The sequence below is a fragment of the Bacillus rossius genome, chromosome 11, assembly GCF_032445375.1.
Source record: "Bacillus rossius redtenbacheri isolate Brsri chromosome 11, Brsri_v3, whole genome shotgun sequence".
Classification (NCBI taxonomy): domain Eukaryota; kingdom Metazoa; phylum Arthropoda; class Insecta; order Phasmatodea; family Bacillidae; genus Bacillus; species Bacillus rossius.
The window spans coordinates 53,870,739-53,886,635 of record NC_086338.1 but is presented as its reverse complement, the minus strand read 5'-3'; the positions used below and the strand labels follow the sequence as shown (position 1 = coordinate 53,886,635).

General features: G+C 40.8%; 1 protein-coding gene across 1 annotated transcript in view; it reads right to left on the bottom strand.

The window, feature by feature from the left end:
- Window positions 1-801: 801 nt before the first annotated feature.
- Window positions 802-15,897, bottom strand: part of LOC134537002 (neprilysin-1) — a 60,246-nt gene continuing 45,150 nt past the window's right edge. Inside the window, exons 7-13 of the mRNA XM_063377157.1 lie at window positions 14,769-14,980; window positions 12,557-12,773; window positions 11,490-11,672; window positions 9,895-10,057; window positions 7,314-7,433; window positions 5,209-5,405; window positions 802-5,009 (exon numbers count right to left, since the gene is read on the bottom strand). Coding sequence (XP_063233227.1) covers window positions 4,737-5,009; window positions 5,209-5,405; window positions 7,314-7,433; window positions 9,895-10,057; window positions 11,490-11,672; window positions 12,557-12,773; window positions 14,769-14,980 — 1,365 coding nt within the window. The 3' untranslated portion in view covers window positions 802-4,736. The remainder of the gene's footprint in view (window positions 5,010-5,208; window positions 5,406-7,313; window positions 7,434-9,894; window positions 10,058-11,489; window positions 11,673-12,556; window positions 12,774-14,768; window positions 14,981-15,897) is intronic.

The window sequence follows — 15,897 nt, the reverse complement described above, 5'->3', positions numbered from 1 at the left end:
TCTGAAGCGTGACACAGTTATTTTTCTTTAATATTTCTTGTGTTTGCTCGTGGTTTTTAATAAATTTATAATATTAGCATATTTTATTCTTTATAAAAAGTTTTTTTTCTACTAAAAAAGGTCTTATTACGAGTGAATTTTTATGGCCATCCTATCATGTGCTTAAAGCATAAAATCAAGTGGTATACAGTTTTGGAAAAACCTTTCGTTTATAGCCTTCGTGTTTAAACCCTTTATTTTTACTATATCATTCATAAATCAATAAAAATTAGTTTTTACCAAAACCCTGAAAAATTCAGGTTTCTAGGGTTTTGGAAAACCAAATTTTTATTGATTTATAAATGATATAATAAAAATAAAGCAGTTTAAGAAGGCTATATACAAACAGTTTATCCAAAATTTATTACCACATGATGACATACTTTCAGTACATTCTAAAATTGACATACAAATTTGCCTCAAAGTTTATAAATTCCATTAGGACTTGTTTAGTTAGGAAAAAAATAAAAAAAATAAATATGGTTATATTATGAATTTACTTAAAACCTTGTGCAAAAACCAGAAATGTTAGAAGGAAAATAATTTAGGATATGGCATTTTTAACCGCACTTGCATTAGTACTTACAATTGCATCACCTTCTTTGAACTGAAGGACAGAAGGTCTGTATTTTCATAAAATGCATGGGATTAGCTACATTTCCAAGCACAGTATGTATATACTCCTCACAGTAGCATTGCACTTTTCATGAACCATAGGTTTGTTGCAGATGATATAAAAAATAACAAAATAAAAAAGACAGCTTAGTTTGAAATGGTTTAATAAGTAAAGACCCAATACAATGATATAAAACCAATCTTGGTGTTCACATTTTTTTTAATAAATATGTAAACGATGCTTGATTTCACAAGAGCGTAACCATAATTTTAAATATATGTAAAATATTTACTATCAATTTCTTTTCTATACATTCTACTTACCTTACACAGATTGTGAACAGATGTAAGTTATTAAAAATATATTGTATTGAGATTTGATATAGCCATTGAACGATACACTAAGATATTCTTTTATAACAATTTGAATGTAAGAACATCTATATTATTGTTACAACTGTGGTTATATGTTTTCAATACCACGCGATGGCAGAATATTTTAAAACAAAGATGACAATGCATCAACCAACCATTTATGATAATTATTGGAATTTTATTCTCATACTTGTACTTATTATCATCTGTAGTCAATGATTACGACATAGATATATCAAAAGTATAATATAGAAATAAAATTTAACCACATTTATTTTGAGACTTTTACGACATACAATTATGTACTAGGAACATCTTCTATGTATACCTGCTCAGCACTTTAATTATATTCACTTAAAAATCGGTTGCAGATGTAATAGTGCAAAATTAGTTTGCTCTTAACTTAAGTTTCAAATTTACCCAAATTTTGTTTGCTGCACCAAGGTGGAAATTCAGAATTTAATTCGCACACTGCTTCCATGAGTCATGTACTTAAGATGTACCAAAATGGTTTTCTCTGTAGATTTTCACATATTTATTTGTGTGCAAACATTTAGATTTTTGCATGCAATGATGTTTTTTTGAGTCCTTGGCATCAAAATAACGTGATTACACAAGAGGCAATGTAATTCCTAGCCCAACTCATTAATTATTTTGAGTGAGTATCCACTTGGTTTGGAACCTCCTGTAATCTTGATCATTTGTCATATTAACCTGTTGTGTACTTGAAGCGAATCAAAATAAAATATATGTTTATATAATTTATGCCCCTCATCCAGAAGGGTTTTTCCAACGTGTATAGCTCTCCATCTGCGTGTGAGGTATCTGGATTGGGGTAAATTTTTTAAGTTAAGTTTATATTAAAAGAAGTTTGGAAATTCATGACATCATTGTAGTTTTTTAGAGTTAAAATTATTCATAATCCCATTGTTTAAAAAAATATGTCTACACTGGTGGGACATAATCAACAGGATTTTTACTGGTTGCCAGTTCATAATTTTGTGAAATTTTCAGCCTGAATGTAAAATAGTTAAAAATAAAAATTAGGAATTTTTTAAATTTTATTATTTATCTTTGTTAATTTAACTAGTGGTGCTACAGTTTACAAAATTTCTGATTACATATAGTTTAAACAGTTATCGAAAAATATAGATGGACTTATTTACAAATTATTGAATTAACAGTCACTTTATTCCAGTCAGGAAAGATGGGAAGTGTATTTTTTTTATGTAGTTAAAATTTTTTTTTGTAGGAGGCTTTCTTTAAGATTTTGATCTTTACTTTAATATAAAAATCATACCAGAGTATTTGGCCTCTTTTATTAATGGTAAATTGTAAACCAATATGTAATTAGCTGTAATTATCTTTCATTGTAATCTGTGGTTATGATTGATCAAAATCCGGCCGTGGCTGCCCAAGAACATCGAACTGTAGCCGGCATGTACACTTTTACATGAATAAAAGAAGTCATTTTAATGTTTTACAGAAAATAGTGCAGTGGGATCGGGTGCGAAGAAACAACTACTAGTAGTTTATTTATTATTATTATTATTATTTTTTACTGTCTGCTGCTTAGTAGCTGGATGTTGCAGTTAGGATTGCTTCCGAGGCAAATCTTTTCTCGATGGTCGAATGGGATTTCGTGAACCTCTGATGGTGTGCATGACTTAATCGCAAAAAATTAATTTTTGATATCTTCCAGTTGATAAATGTGTGGCTTTGATTTTTACCTTTTTGACAGTCTTACCTCGCCACAAGAGGTCGTGACCCACAGCTGTTCAAAATATAAGTAGTACTTAAGCTATATTTAATTAATATATTCGGGATAAACTGTACAGTAAATATGTAACTCCGTTCATCGCCAAATTATTTTAAAATGAAGGCTCAGCCTATAGAGTGAAGGGTTAAAAAATTAAAATTTGTGCATGGGTTTGGTTTTTTAACAATGACGATGTATACTTCTGAGAATGAAATTCCAATGATGAGACTTTGATCGGTGATCACACAGTAAAACAATTATGCTCCTCCTAAAAACAATATTGTCAATAGGTACTGGCACAGCACATGCGGAACTTGCATGAATAATTATGTATAAAATGATATGGTGCGACTCGCATGCTACTGGGATACATCTTGAGGATTTTTTTCAAAGCTACATTCTTGAAGTAAAAAAAAAAATTATTTTTTTCATAATCATCATAGTGAAAAAATGCATTTACTTCTTAACGTGTACATTTAAACCCACCAGACCAGCTGAATAGCTTTGTGTCAAATTATGCACACAAAGATTTCTTGAAAAAAGTTTTATTTTTTTTTTCCCTTTACGATGACATGCCTTTAGTCTGCATAAAGAATCTTCAGCAGTTCAATATCCGCAGGGCAAGTCTTCAACTGAGAAAATTCCACACAAGAAGATGTAGCATTACCCACACTAGAATGTTCCGTATGACACAAAATGTTCATTCTTTATCACTGAAGTAAGATACTGTCACATCCAGCGGTGCATTACCTATTTGAGAAGTTAGTATTTGTACACAGACAGTAAAAATGTCGAGATTCCTGCATGTGGGATTTTACTGGGTTGATAAATCACATGTTAAGTGATGAGAGATGAATACATTAGTCAGTCATAACAAAAGTGTACACCAGAAATGATTGTCAACTAGCAGACTTAAATGGTGTATTTGGATTAGCATTGATTATAATTTAGTACATGTTATTTTTTTTTTTTTTTGCAATGGTAAACTAGTGATAAGAAAATACTGGTTTTATTGTTAACATAAATAATACTTCAGGGAGACTTGCTGGTTTCCTAAATGTAGAAGTAAGATTTTAGAAATATCCTCATAAACTCACTCAGACTGAACTACAACTTTTAAGATTACGTGCAAATGCATACAATTACCTAGTTAGGGTTAAATGCTGCAAAGCATTTTAGTTAAAAGATAAGTAATTTTTATGCATGTCCAACATAAATAGTTGAAGATAAAATTCGCACCCATAAAGAATTATTTTCAACTCGTTCATTCTTGGACTGATATTATTTGATATGGTATGTGAAATATTAAGTCCCCAACTTTTACAGACTCGAGTATCATCATGAATATTTTTTTTTGCTTGATATTGTAACAATTATTACTATTAAATTTGTAATCTGTAAAATTTGTTATAAAGTACTTAAAAAGTTCTTCACTTTTCACAAATAATCCGAAAAATTTCTATTTGTATGGAGGAAGGTGTGAATATGTACATGGATGAAAAATTGCTTCGGAAGGAAATCGGACCAAGGGAGGAAGGTCTGAATGAGTTTACTGTCGGCGAGCTAGCTACCGCACACAGTAGCGACATAACACGGCTCTGAATACGAGTTCTCAAGGCAAGTGTAAGAGGCAAAGTTTAGTAAATTTGGCACACTGAAAGGAGTACTGAGGGGAGAGAATAGACACCTATAGATATACATGGAAATACTTGCGATGAAACGGCGGCAGAGGTGGAGAACGGTCCATCCTGCATCATCGTTGCACGGCCGTCGCTCGGGGGGGGAGCGTCCACGGTGCCGTTCACACGGTGCACTTGTCACGCGGGTTCATGGGGGCGCCGGGCGGGCAGCTGTGGAGTCTCAGGAAGTCGGACAGAGGGGCCTAGCACCCGGATGGGGGCCGAATAGTGCGCGGCCGTCGCTCGGGGGGGGAGCGTCCGCGGTGCCGTTACCACACGGTGCACTTGTCGCGCGGGTTCATGGGGGCGCCGGGCGGGCAGCGGTAGGCGGCCGCGAAGTCCCGCGAGTTGGACAGGGGGCCCAGCACCCGGATGGGGCCCGGGGAGTGCACGGAGGAGCGTATCTTGCTGAGGGCGTCCTCGGGCCTCATGGAGCCGCACCAGATCTGCGCGTAGTTGAGGAAGAAGAGCTGGTCGTGCGTGAGGTCCATGCCGGGCAGCCCCGGCTCCTCGCCGTGCTCCGCCACCCACTTGCGGTACGCCTGCGCACACGCACACGTCGCTGGACTACAAAAGGATATGAAATGACTGTGATTTAGGGGAAGGGGGGGGGGAATGCCACTCAACACCAGTGCCAGGAAATGTGTTTTAAGGATCATGCGAGCTTGTAAAGTGAACTACAGAAGGATATTTAATGACCACGGTGGGGAGGGGGAGCGAAGTGTGCTCGCGGACGCTCACCCTGAAGGACTGCTTGAGGCCGCCGTTGTCCGCGATGTTCTCGCCCTGCGTCATGCGGCCGTTCACGAACAGCCCCACCTCGTCCAGCTTGTACCGGGAGTACTGCTCGATGATGCACTGGGCGCGCTCCCGGAAGGCGCGCACCGTCGCGTTGTTCCACCACTGCATCATGTTGCCGTCCTTGTCGAACTGCCGGCCTGCGCACGGGGGGCGTCGCGGGCAGGATAACGTTAAAATACCTACATTAATTCATTACTTGCACTCTATCAGTCTTTTAATGAGGAGGCTTAAGGGATTCTTAGTGAGATTTAAAGACTTTTAAGGGGGGGCTTATTCAATAAAGGCAAAGATTAGGGGTAGTGCATTCCCGACGATTCGCGTAGGTCCGCCCGCGACGGGTCGTTACCACAACGCCGAACGTACAACGACGCCGAACGTACAATAACGCCAAAAACCATAACGCCGAATGCCAAATTGACTACAACGCCGACAGCTAGAAAACTGCTGTGTACCACAATGCCAAATTACCACAATGCCGAAAAATGTCATTGCAGGACTGCCACAAAGGTTAGGTTAGGTGAGATTATGTTAGGCTAGCCTAGGTTAGGTTAGGTTGTGGTATTTTGGCATTAAGATACATTTAAGAAACACACACAAATATATTCGGTTGTTTTTAATTTTGCTCCTGTGCCGCCCCCCCCCCCCCCCCTGCACCCCGCAGCAACATTTTTCGGCGTTACTGTATTTCGGCGTTGTGGTACGCAACAGTTTTCTAGCTGTCGGCGTTGCGGTCAATTTGGCATTCGGCGTTATTGTACGCTTGGCGTTGTGGTAACGACCTGTCGTGAGCGGAGCGACGCGAATCGTTGGGAATATCGGGGGGGGGGGGGGAGAGAAGGGAAGTGTGCTCCCACATTGCGCGTGTCGCCTGACTTGAGTCACACTGCCGTGCAAGCCCGACACACCAAGCTAGGCTTGACCCTTGAGGCCGAGACTTGAATGTAGCTAGTCTCCAGGGTTCGAACGCCTCCTTACTATCCCTAATCTTTGCCTTTGTTGAATAAGCCCCCCTTAAAAAAGTCTTTAAATCTCACTAAGAATCCCTTAAGCCTCCTCACTAAAGACTGATACTGTGCAAGAAATTAATAAATGCAGGTATTTTAACATTATATTGCTTCCGACCTGGCAGTAAACAACGCTTTGCGCATGCGCTTGCGGTTACAAGCAGACAAAAAAAAGTGTGTTGGGCAAAGAATTCGGGAGAAATCGCAACACAACCTACTTACAGAATATTTATGGACTGCCACATTTCCATGCAACCTGTTGGCTCTGTCTCACTGCGCAGAACTGTTATGATTGCGTGCAACAATTTTGAGCAATAACTCAGCATGTAATTCTTTATGTTAAAAAATTATTATTTTTATGTTTTAGCTTCTCTGATTTTTGAGGAAAGGCTTCTTTATATATTTTATTATTATTATTTTTTTCTCTGGGTTATCTGTATGTCGGGGGCTTAACGAGGTTCTCCTGAATATGTACCTACACAGCTCTGCAGGGGTGCATAAGTCCTACGTTTCACTTCCCCACCTTGTATACGCACCTGGAATTAAATTCCTGATACAATAAGCCTTCAAAATTCCCTTACAACGTTCAAGAAAATAATATTCAATATTATTTACACTCAGGTTTAGGCGTGGTGCCAGTTATAGTGTGATTGAATAAGCTTGAATGTGCACGAATGATTATAAGTTTTTTTTTTTTTTTTTAAATTTAGTTATGACTTGTTAATTATTTTCAGTTTACTACTGCAAAAATTTTTTTCTTAAGTTATGATTATAGTATTAGTTAGATTTAAAAGAAAATTTTGTATGTGAATCGGTTAATTGTGAAGACATATCTCTGTATTTTTATTTTGCTAGTACCTACGTATATTGTTTATATTTTTCATATTACTAGTAACTCATTCTACGCAAGACCGAAACTTCACCACATGAAATAAGTCAGTACCAAGTGGTCCAGATCCACCCCTGTGGTGGCCGGGCGAAGGTGTGTCCCGGAATACGCGCGTGAAACTCTTTACGTCGCGTCGCACAGCGAGCACCCACCTTTGTCGTCGAAGCCGTGGGTTATCTCGTGGCCGATGACGACGCCGATGCCCCCGTAGTTGAGGGACTTGGGGAAGTGCTGGCTGTAGAAGAGGGGCTGCAGGATGCCCGCCGGGAACACTGCAACCAGAGCGCGCGGTCCCCTGCCACTCTGTCACTCTGCCGTTCTGCTGGTCGTCGCTCGGAAGGGGGACGCACCACAACGCCGAAATGCCAAATGGATCCACAACGCAGACAGCTAGAAAACTGCTGTGTACCACAACGCTGAAATACACTAATGCCGAAAAATGTCATTGCAGGACTGCCACAAAGGTTCGGTTAGGTTAGACTAGGTTAGGTTGGACTAGGTTAGGTTAGACTAGGTTTGGCTAGGTTAGGTGAGGCTAGGTTAAGTTAGGTTAGGTTAAGTTAGGTTAGGTTATATTTGCTAGGTTAGATAAGGTTAGGTTTGATTGTGGTATTTTGGCGTTAAGGTACATTTAAGAAACACACAAATTCATTCAGTTGTTATTTCGGCGTTGTTGTACACAGCAGTTTTCTAGCTGTCTGCGTTGTGGTCAGTTTTGACATTCGGCGTTATGGTATTTCGGCGTTGTGGTAACGACCCCGCTCGGAAGTCGTCATGGGGGAGTCGGAGAGTCGTCAGAGGCGGGACACGACAGGCGTGGTCGCGGGACAGTGTTTTGAGTCGAGCCTACAAGGGGAGGGTCCGAGTCGGGGCTCACGGACTTGGCTTGAAACTGTGTGAGTAGAAGCAGGCAGGTGCAACCTTTCAACTTCTTCAAATATTTCGCCTGAGTGGGCCCTAGGAAGCGAGAATAAGCTCTTTAAAGATTTTAAAGTAAGAGTTTGGAGGCTATTTTTTTCCAATAATTGTCAAGTTAGCAGCATGGCACAGTGGCCAAGCACATGGTCTGTCCATCCGCCAGGTCACGTTCGGTACCACTGCTACTTTTTTTTTTTAATTTTCATTATATTTATTTTTTACCAATATTAAACTATTAATTACAGAATCTAAATATATTTAAACTGTTAAATTACTAATTGGTTGAGGTTTTGAATTAAAGGAAATCCATTTACGAAAATCGAAAATTCTAGCGAGAAATTGTCTACGCTGCTTTTTATGCACTATCAGAAGGAAAATTACTACAGGTTTTGTTTTTCCTTTGACAAATCAGTGCAAACACGTGGCTAGATGCAGTTTACAACTGCAGAGATTGTTACAAACTGTAGGAGAAAAAAAGGTATAGTAATGAAACAGATGCCAGAGCCATGTGCTCTGAACGCAACAATCTGTACCAGGCTTTTAATATCAAAAACGTTATTCTGAAGAAACACATTTTAGCCATTTTCACTCTGTTGAAAATAAAGTAGTGAAATACGGAAACAGAATCGCTCATCCACCCTCAGCGTGTCCTTAAAGGATTTTTCGTAAACAAACAAAAAACTGTTATCTCGAGCAGTTTTTGAAATTGCGTGGTTTCTGCTGAAGCTCAGCACACCGTAAGTGCGCCCGGGTGCCTTAATAATGAATATTTTCCTGACTTTATTCAGAAAGCAGATAAAACGTGCAGCAAATGCCTGCAATATTTCCTACAGAACACACAATGCGATGCTATATGCAGTGGAGCACGCGTAGATGTTTTTCCTGGACAAGGACGGTCGCATTGGCGTCAAGACAGTGGTAAGACCCAACTTAGAATTTCGGCGGGGAGAGAACGAATGCCCGGATGGTTTTTGGGTGGCACGGGTTACCTCTCATTCGCACGGGGGAGTCTGAAATATATTTAAAAAAAAAAATTATATATCATATCCCCTTAAAAAAGTATTTCAACGCATGTTTGATGTCTGGAATCAAAATTAGCAAAACTATTTTGGTAGTTTATATATATATATATATATATATATATTTTTTTTTTTACAAAAAATTGGTTGTCTGTAAAGTCGGTTTACGGATGCTAGTTTAACGTGACAACGTCATAACAAAACATTGATGAAATGATTGCATACTTTTATGAATAAAATTGAATCATTTTTATTGAATTATCACTATTTTGTATGGATACGAAGAAGGAGTGAAATTAAATCTTAAAATTCAATTGATAAATTTACTTCTATTTGCACTCATTAATTCAAATATATTCATTACTTTAACGAAGAGATTATTTTAACTATGTATAACTTTTATACACGTTTGCTATTTAAATTCTTCCGATCTGTGTTATTCTGTTAAGGATGGGACGACGATAGAAAAAAGTAGGAAACGAATGGGAGTGTTTCAAGTTTAATGTGCCTCAAAAAAAGTCAAATGATGGTTTATTCCAATCGAGTGGAAGAGAGATAGATGAGGCACAAGTGTACAATGAGCGTAACGGGGCAATGTGCGTAATGGGACACTTTTCCGTGCGTGCAGCCGGCGTTCATCGATTTATTAGACGTCACGTCAAAAAATTAAAATGACTTCAAAGGTCAGATTTGGAGTGGATTATTTTTTTGTCATCACTCCAGTTAGTCACGGCACGGCTGTGTGCGGGGGAGGCGAAAATTGCACCCATCGTCCCTCCGTCGGCACGCCACGCACCGATGTCGTTCTTGTTGGGGTTGTAGAAGGCGTTGACGACGGCGGGCTCCGTCGACCACTTGTCCTTGTCGACGGGCTGCCGCAGCTTCTGCAGGTTGTGGTGCGCGTCGTAGCGCAGCACGTTGAAGATGTTCACCAGGAACTGGTCCTCCGTGACGTTCAGCTGGTCCCGGGAACAAGCAACCAGAGCCAGTGGCGGATCCAGGAGGGGCTTGACCCAGCTGAGGCTAGGTTTTATCCAGGCAAACACTAAAAACAATTAGTGGACCCAGATGCTTTTGGAGGGGGCTTGAGCCCCTTAGCCCCCCCCCCCCCCCCTCTGGATCCGCTACTGACCAGAGCGACAGTTAGCGCAGCGGGACAAAACCTGGGCAGAGTCCTCGCTGGCCGCGATCACTAACACCTAACACGTTCGCTCGCCTGCTGAACAAACCTGCGATGAAATATTCCCTGACTTTTCCCCTAGATTTTCTAGGCCTAGAAAAAAAATTTTTTTAATAAATTCTAATTTAAAAATCAAAACTCGTAGGTAGGGGCATGCAGAATTCGCGACGAAAAGATTTCGAGACTCGATGAAAGTTAAAAAACACTGTAGCACCGTCTGTGTTTCGCGCTTGGGTTGAGTTTCTCCCCAGGTATACGTCGATTGTAACAACACCAATCACAGTGATTCAGTGCGGAAGTAAACGCGTCCTGAGTGGCTCGGTCAAGACAACGACTTCTCTCGCTGACGGCCGCCAATCACAAGGAAGAAACCACAGGTGCGGGTATACCTTGTTGCAGTCTAGTAAGTGTTGAGATCTTTTCGCGAAAAGTGCTTGACCCTACTCATAGGCATACCACAATTCACTATTCCAACTATGAGTTATTTCATCGCACTACTGTGGACAGCTCTGAAGTTGGTGTGGGCGAAATGTGATATACTTACGAGCAAAAAAAAAATGGGAGAAAAACTTTTGTAACAGATATGGGTTGAAAAAGGGAGAAGAAAGGAATTTTACGTGAAACTGGTAAAAATAAAAATAAATCTCTGCTGTAACTTTAATTTTTCAGTAACCTCGTATAACGAGCAGCGAAATATTGTGTTAAATAAACTATATTTAATGTATGTCATAATCTTACCCTAATAAATAGTACTTATGTGTTACAGTTAGTGCACTAATTAATTTAATATTTTATATATTTCTCAGCAGTGATGTCTTCTTTGGAAACACTTATCAGTAGAGACCGGAAAAATTTGCGGTTTCGATGGCCTTCAGGAGAGACTGCACATTCCCCTGTACACTCGGGCAAACAACGCAAGTTCATTGGCTGCTGACTTATAGGTCGTCTCAGCTGGTTCGTCTGTGATTCGATCCTTCTATGGTTGAGGGTTAATAACTGGTTGAGGTTCGTCCAGATGAACAGTAAGCCAATAGCAAAATTATCTAAGAGGTACAGTATATGTATTTGAATTCTAGCCTATTGCCGAATAAATCCGCTAATTTTTCCATTCTCTACTTATCAGTAACACTGAAACACTCATCAGTAACAACGAAAAACTAAAATAAATTGTAGAAAGCAACAGGAAATGGGCGAGATGTGACTGCGCTCACCATGACGTACTCCTTGCTGAGCTCCTCCTTATCGGTGAGCAGCTCCGGGTAGCCGATCCGCTCGTTCATGGCGTCCGCCTTCTCCTTGGCCACGGCGCGCGTGTCGTCGTCCATCCAGTGGTTCTCCACCAGCAGCTCGTTGAAGGCCTGCCGTATCGTGTGGATCATCTCCAGCGCCGTCTCCTGCCGCACGCCAGCGACCGTCCGCGTCTCACATCGTTCCCCCCGGCAGCAGACTCGACTCAAGCAACGAGATGGTTGCGGCAAGTATGTTAGCTTGCAGCAAGCTTCATTCAAGCTGAATAGTCTCAGTGGATCAAGATTGTTACAGCAAGTATATTAGCTTGCAGCAAGCTTCATTCAAGCTGACTAGTCTGCTTGCATCATGATTGTTACAGCAAATATGTTAGCTTGCAAAAAGCTTGATTTAAGCTTACTAGTCACCTTGCATTAGGATTGTTACAGCAAGTATGTTAGTTTGCAGTGAGCTTCATTCAAGCTAACTAGTCTGCTTGCAACAGGATATTTACAGCAAGTTTGTTCATTCAAGCTGACTAGTCTCCTTGCATCAGGATTGTTTCAGCGAGTATGTTAGCTTGCGGCAAGCTTCATTCAAGCTGACTAGTCTCCTTGCATCAGGATTGTTACAGCAAGTATGTTAGCTTGCAGCGAGCTTCATTCAAGCTGACTAGTCTCCTTGGATCAGGATTTTTACAGCAAGTTTGTTAGCTTGCGGCAAGCTTCATTCAAAATAACTAGTCTGCTTGGATCATGATTGTTACATCAAGTATGTTAGCTTGCAAAAAAGCTTGATTTAAGCTAACAAGTATCATTAAAAGTCAAGATTGCTGTGGAAAGTATTTTAGCTTGCAAAAGGCTTGGTTCAAGACAACTGGCCGCAGCAAGCCCTTCGAGGCAAGCCGTTAGCTAGCTCCCAAAACAGCGCCTAGACCCAAGGAACCAGTTAAGTTTGTTTGAATCAAGGTATCGGTGTGTCGGGCTTGCTATGCAGCCTTGTGGGCGGTGGTGGGGTAAGGGACGGAGGGGGAGGTGAAAGGGGGAGGTACCTTGCTCTCCTGGTTGAAGTTGTCGCGGATGAAGAGCGCGCCCACGGCCATGCCCAGCTTCTTGTTGGTCCACTCGACGCACTGGCTCCAGCGGTTGCGCTCGCTCAGGATGCCCATCAGGATCTTCTTGAAGTCGACGCTCCTCTGCTGGTACTCGTCGATCATGTGCGGCATGATGCTCATGGCCAGGCGCCAGAGCACGTAGTTGTGGACCACCCTGCAACGGCGACAATGACCCCGGCCTCTCGGAACACTGCCACTTCCCTTCTCCAGTGGACTCCCTGCCCGCGAAACTTCAAGGCCGAGGAAATGAAATATATCACCATCCCAGGTTGAAAATTGCCTTCACAATTAATTTTTTTTTTTTGCAAAAACCTAAAGAATTTAAAATAAACTCAAGGCATTTTTAAGAACCTCATTCTTTTAATTCTTTAGAAGAATTTTATGCCAGTAAATTCACATAGATTATAAGATGATTATTTTATAAATTTTTAGCAAAATGTGTTTAAATTATTAGTACTTTTGTGGTATTTTATAAATTTGTTATTTATAATGTCAATTTGTAATTTGTTTTATAATGTGAAAATTAATTATTTGTTGTAAATAAATTGTAAAAATAATTGTATAGACATGTCCAATACGGTGATGTGCAAAACATATATAGGTACTGTATTTATTGGACAAAATGAAATGAAATGAAAAAAATGCTCTTTTGCAAAGTTATCTCTCAAAGTCACGACTGCCACTATACTTTTTGTAGTCGAAATATACAACGCGCAGTCTCACTGAGATCAGATCTGTTTGTGAGATGGATCTAGGTGGCGCAGATGTGGACTTAAAAGACAAATCTCCCATCTTCACTTTACGCATTCATAAAAAGATTTAACCCCAACAAAAATTCAGATACTGCCGGGCTCTGAGCAGTTCAGTTTAATTAACTCTTTCAAACAAAATCATCTAAGCCTACCTGGAATATAAAATGATGATGGTTTCGCCAATTTATCTTAAGAAATGATATTCTTTCGTGATAAATTAACTTCTGGTAAGTTTTATAAATGTTTAAGATTAAATTTCGGTGGAACTGTATTATTTTACGTAGTCATTTGGCTAATGAGGTTTCAAGGTGTCATAAATGCGTTAGAATAGTCTTTTAAGCCTTGGTGTCGTACACCATTATTTTCTTCTTTTTTTTTCATTGTTAATTTTATTTAAGGTCTTATTCTAAATTTTTAAATCAATACCTCCCTCCCATTTTTTGTTGTTCCGTCACAATATTGTGGATGTAAAACGTTGTGTAAGTCTTCATAATTATCAATAATAATTATCATCACTTGTGTGACTTTTTACACACGTTACATCACGATAAGTGTCTGTTAGGAATAATTGGACGGAACAATGAATGTAAGGGAGGCATCGAGTTAGAATTTTAGAATAAGTTCTTAGATGAACGTAATGATGATTAAAAAATGAATATATATATATATATATATATATATATATATATATATATATATATATATATACAACACGATGTGCACGGTTCAGTCTTAAAGGTTACCATCAAACCCCCCCCCCCCCCCCCCCCCCCCTTAGTCCGCGCCAGTGGCGTAGCTAAGGTGACTGGCGCCCCTGGCCAGAACTGAAAATGGCACCCCCTCTTGGATTAAAAGAGAGTGGGGGGAGGGTTCAGTAACGCCTTTGAATATATATACTGTATAGAAGTCGCCAGCCCAGGTTAAAATTTCTGATACGGTTTGAGGTATGTAGTTGGTTAATTCACCGCCGCAATCGCCACCATCTCTAGGGCATCGACTTGTGGTGGTCCCTAGCGGACAAGTGTCGAACTCTTCAAACACCCCTTCCCCCTCCCGTTGAACGTCCTCGAGCTGCAGTGAATGATGGGTGGGGTGTGCACGGGGGAATGACAGCGGGCGACAGTGCTGCGCTCTAACGTGTAAATAACAACTAAGACGATACAGGGCGTTACGGCAGCCGCACTGCAGCGGTGAAGTTCCCAAGCTGCTCCTCATACGCTCCTGAAAAACGTAGAGTAAATCCTATCCACTTGCGACTTCTATGCAGTGTATATATATTCAAAGGTAACGCGGAACCGTCGCTCCGGCGCTGCTGGCGACGGGGCCATCCCTGCGCCGCCCGCCTGCCGCGCCACCGGGGCCGGCGGGAGCGGGAGGAAGCAGACACCCAGACCCACCGGCGGTCCGTGCGCTGCAGGATGCGCCCCATCTGCACGAAGTAGGGCATGGCGTAGCTGACGACGGGCTCGGCGTCGCGCACGCTCGCGTCCAGGAAGGCGCCCAGGTACTCGAGCCAGTTGAGCTGCGGCACCTCGCGCTGCAGCTCGCGCAGGCGCAGGCGGCGGTAGATGGCGCTGGTGTCGTGGCGGTCGGCCTCGGGCAGCGACGCCTGTGGGAAGCCTTCAGCTCAGACGAGAGGGCCGCACCCGAACTTCCCCGAAGTTCCCCGAAGTTCGTGCTCGCCTTCCCCTTCCCCACCGTACCACAACAGGTGTATTTATTTGGGCTGTAGCTTATAGTGATGGGCAGAACGGGTCTTTTGACCGAATCGGTTCTTTTGGATCAGTTCCGTGAAATGATTCGTTCATATTGTTCATTTCGTTCTTTTCTGTGTATGGGATCTGGCTCTTTTATCAGGTGTCGTAACTCGTTCATCCTTTAGAGTATTAGCTACGTATTTTTGTATTTTAACATTGCTTTTCGTAGCCAGTGAATCACAGTAGCGTATATGAAACAAGATTATTTATATTTTATTACTTTTAAAGTTACAAATATTAATATACAGGCTATTTACACTCTAGTGACAGTAAAGTGTTTACATGTAGACCAACACATTTAGAGAAAAAAAGACAAAAATTTAATACTACTACTGCGATTCAGTACCGTATGAAGAGAGACAAATGAAGTATATTAATTAACCCAAAAATGGTAAGTGTGAACGTTTGTAGTTACTTTCCCTGTTATTTTTAATTCATACGGTTTTTATTAGTTTTTTTATTTCCAAATTTGTGTATGTGAATGTGAAAAAGCAATTTTAAACCACTACTTAACAGTTGACATTTTCAGGTATAGATACTTTTCATGTTACCCTATTTTATTTGATCAGTTATCGTTTGCTCTTGTGAACATGCGCACACTGTGATTACTAATTCTTCAGACTCCTGACGTCATGAATCATTTCACGAACGAATCAGACCGGGCGCGTGGCCGGTTCTCTCGTCTCGTTCTCTCGTTCTCTCGTTCTCTCCGCGTTTTCGTTCTTCCGAATCTTTCAAGGTACCGGCTCTCAAAGAACCGGTTCTTTAC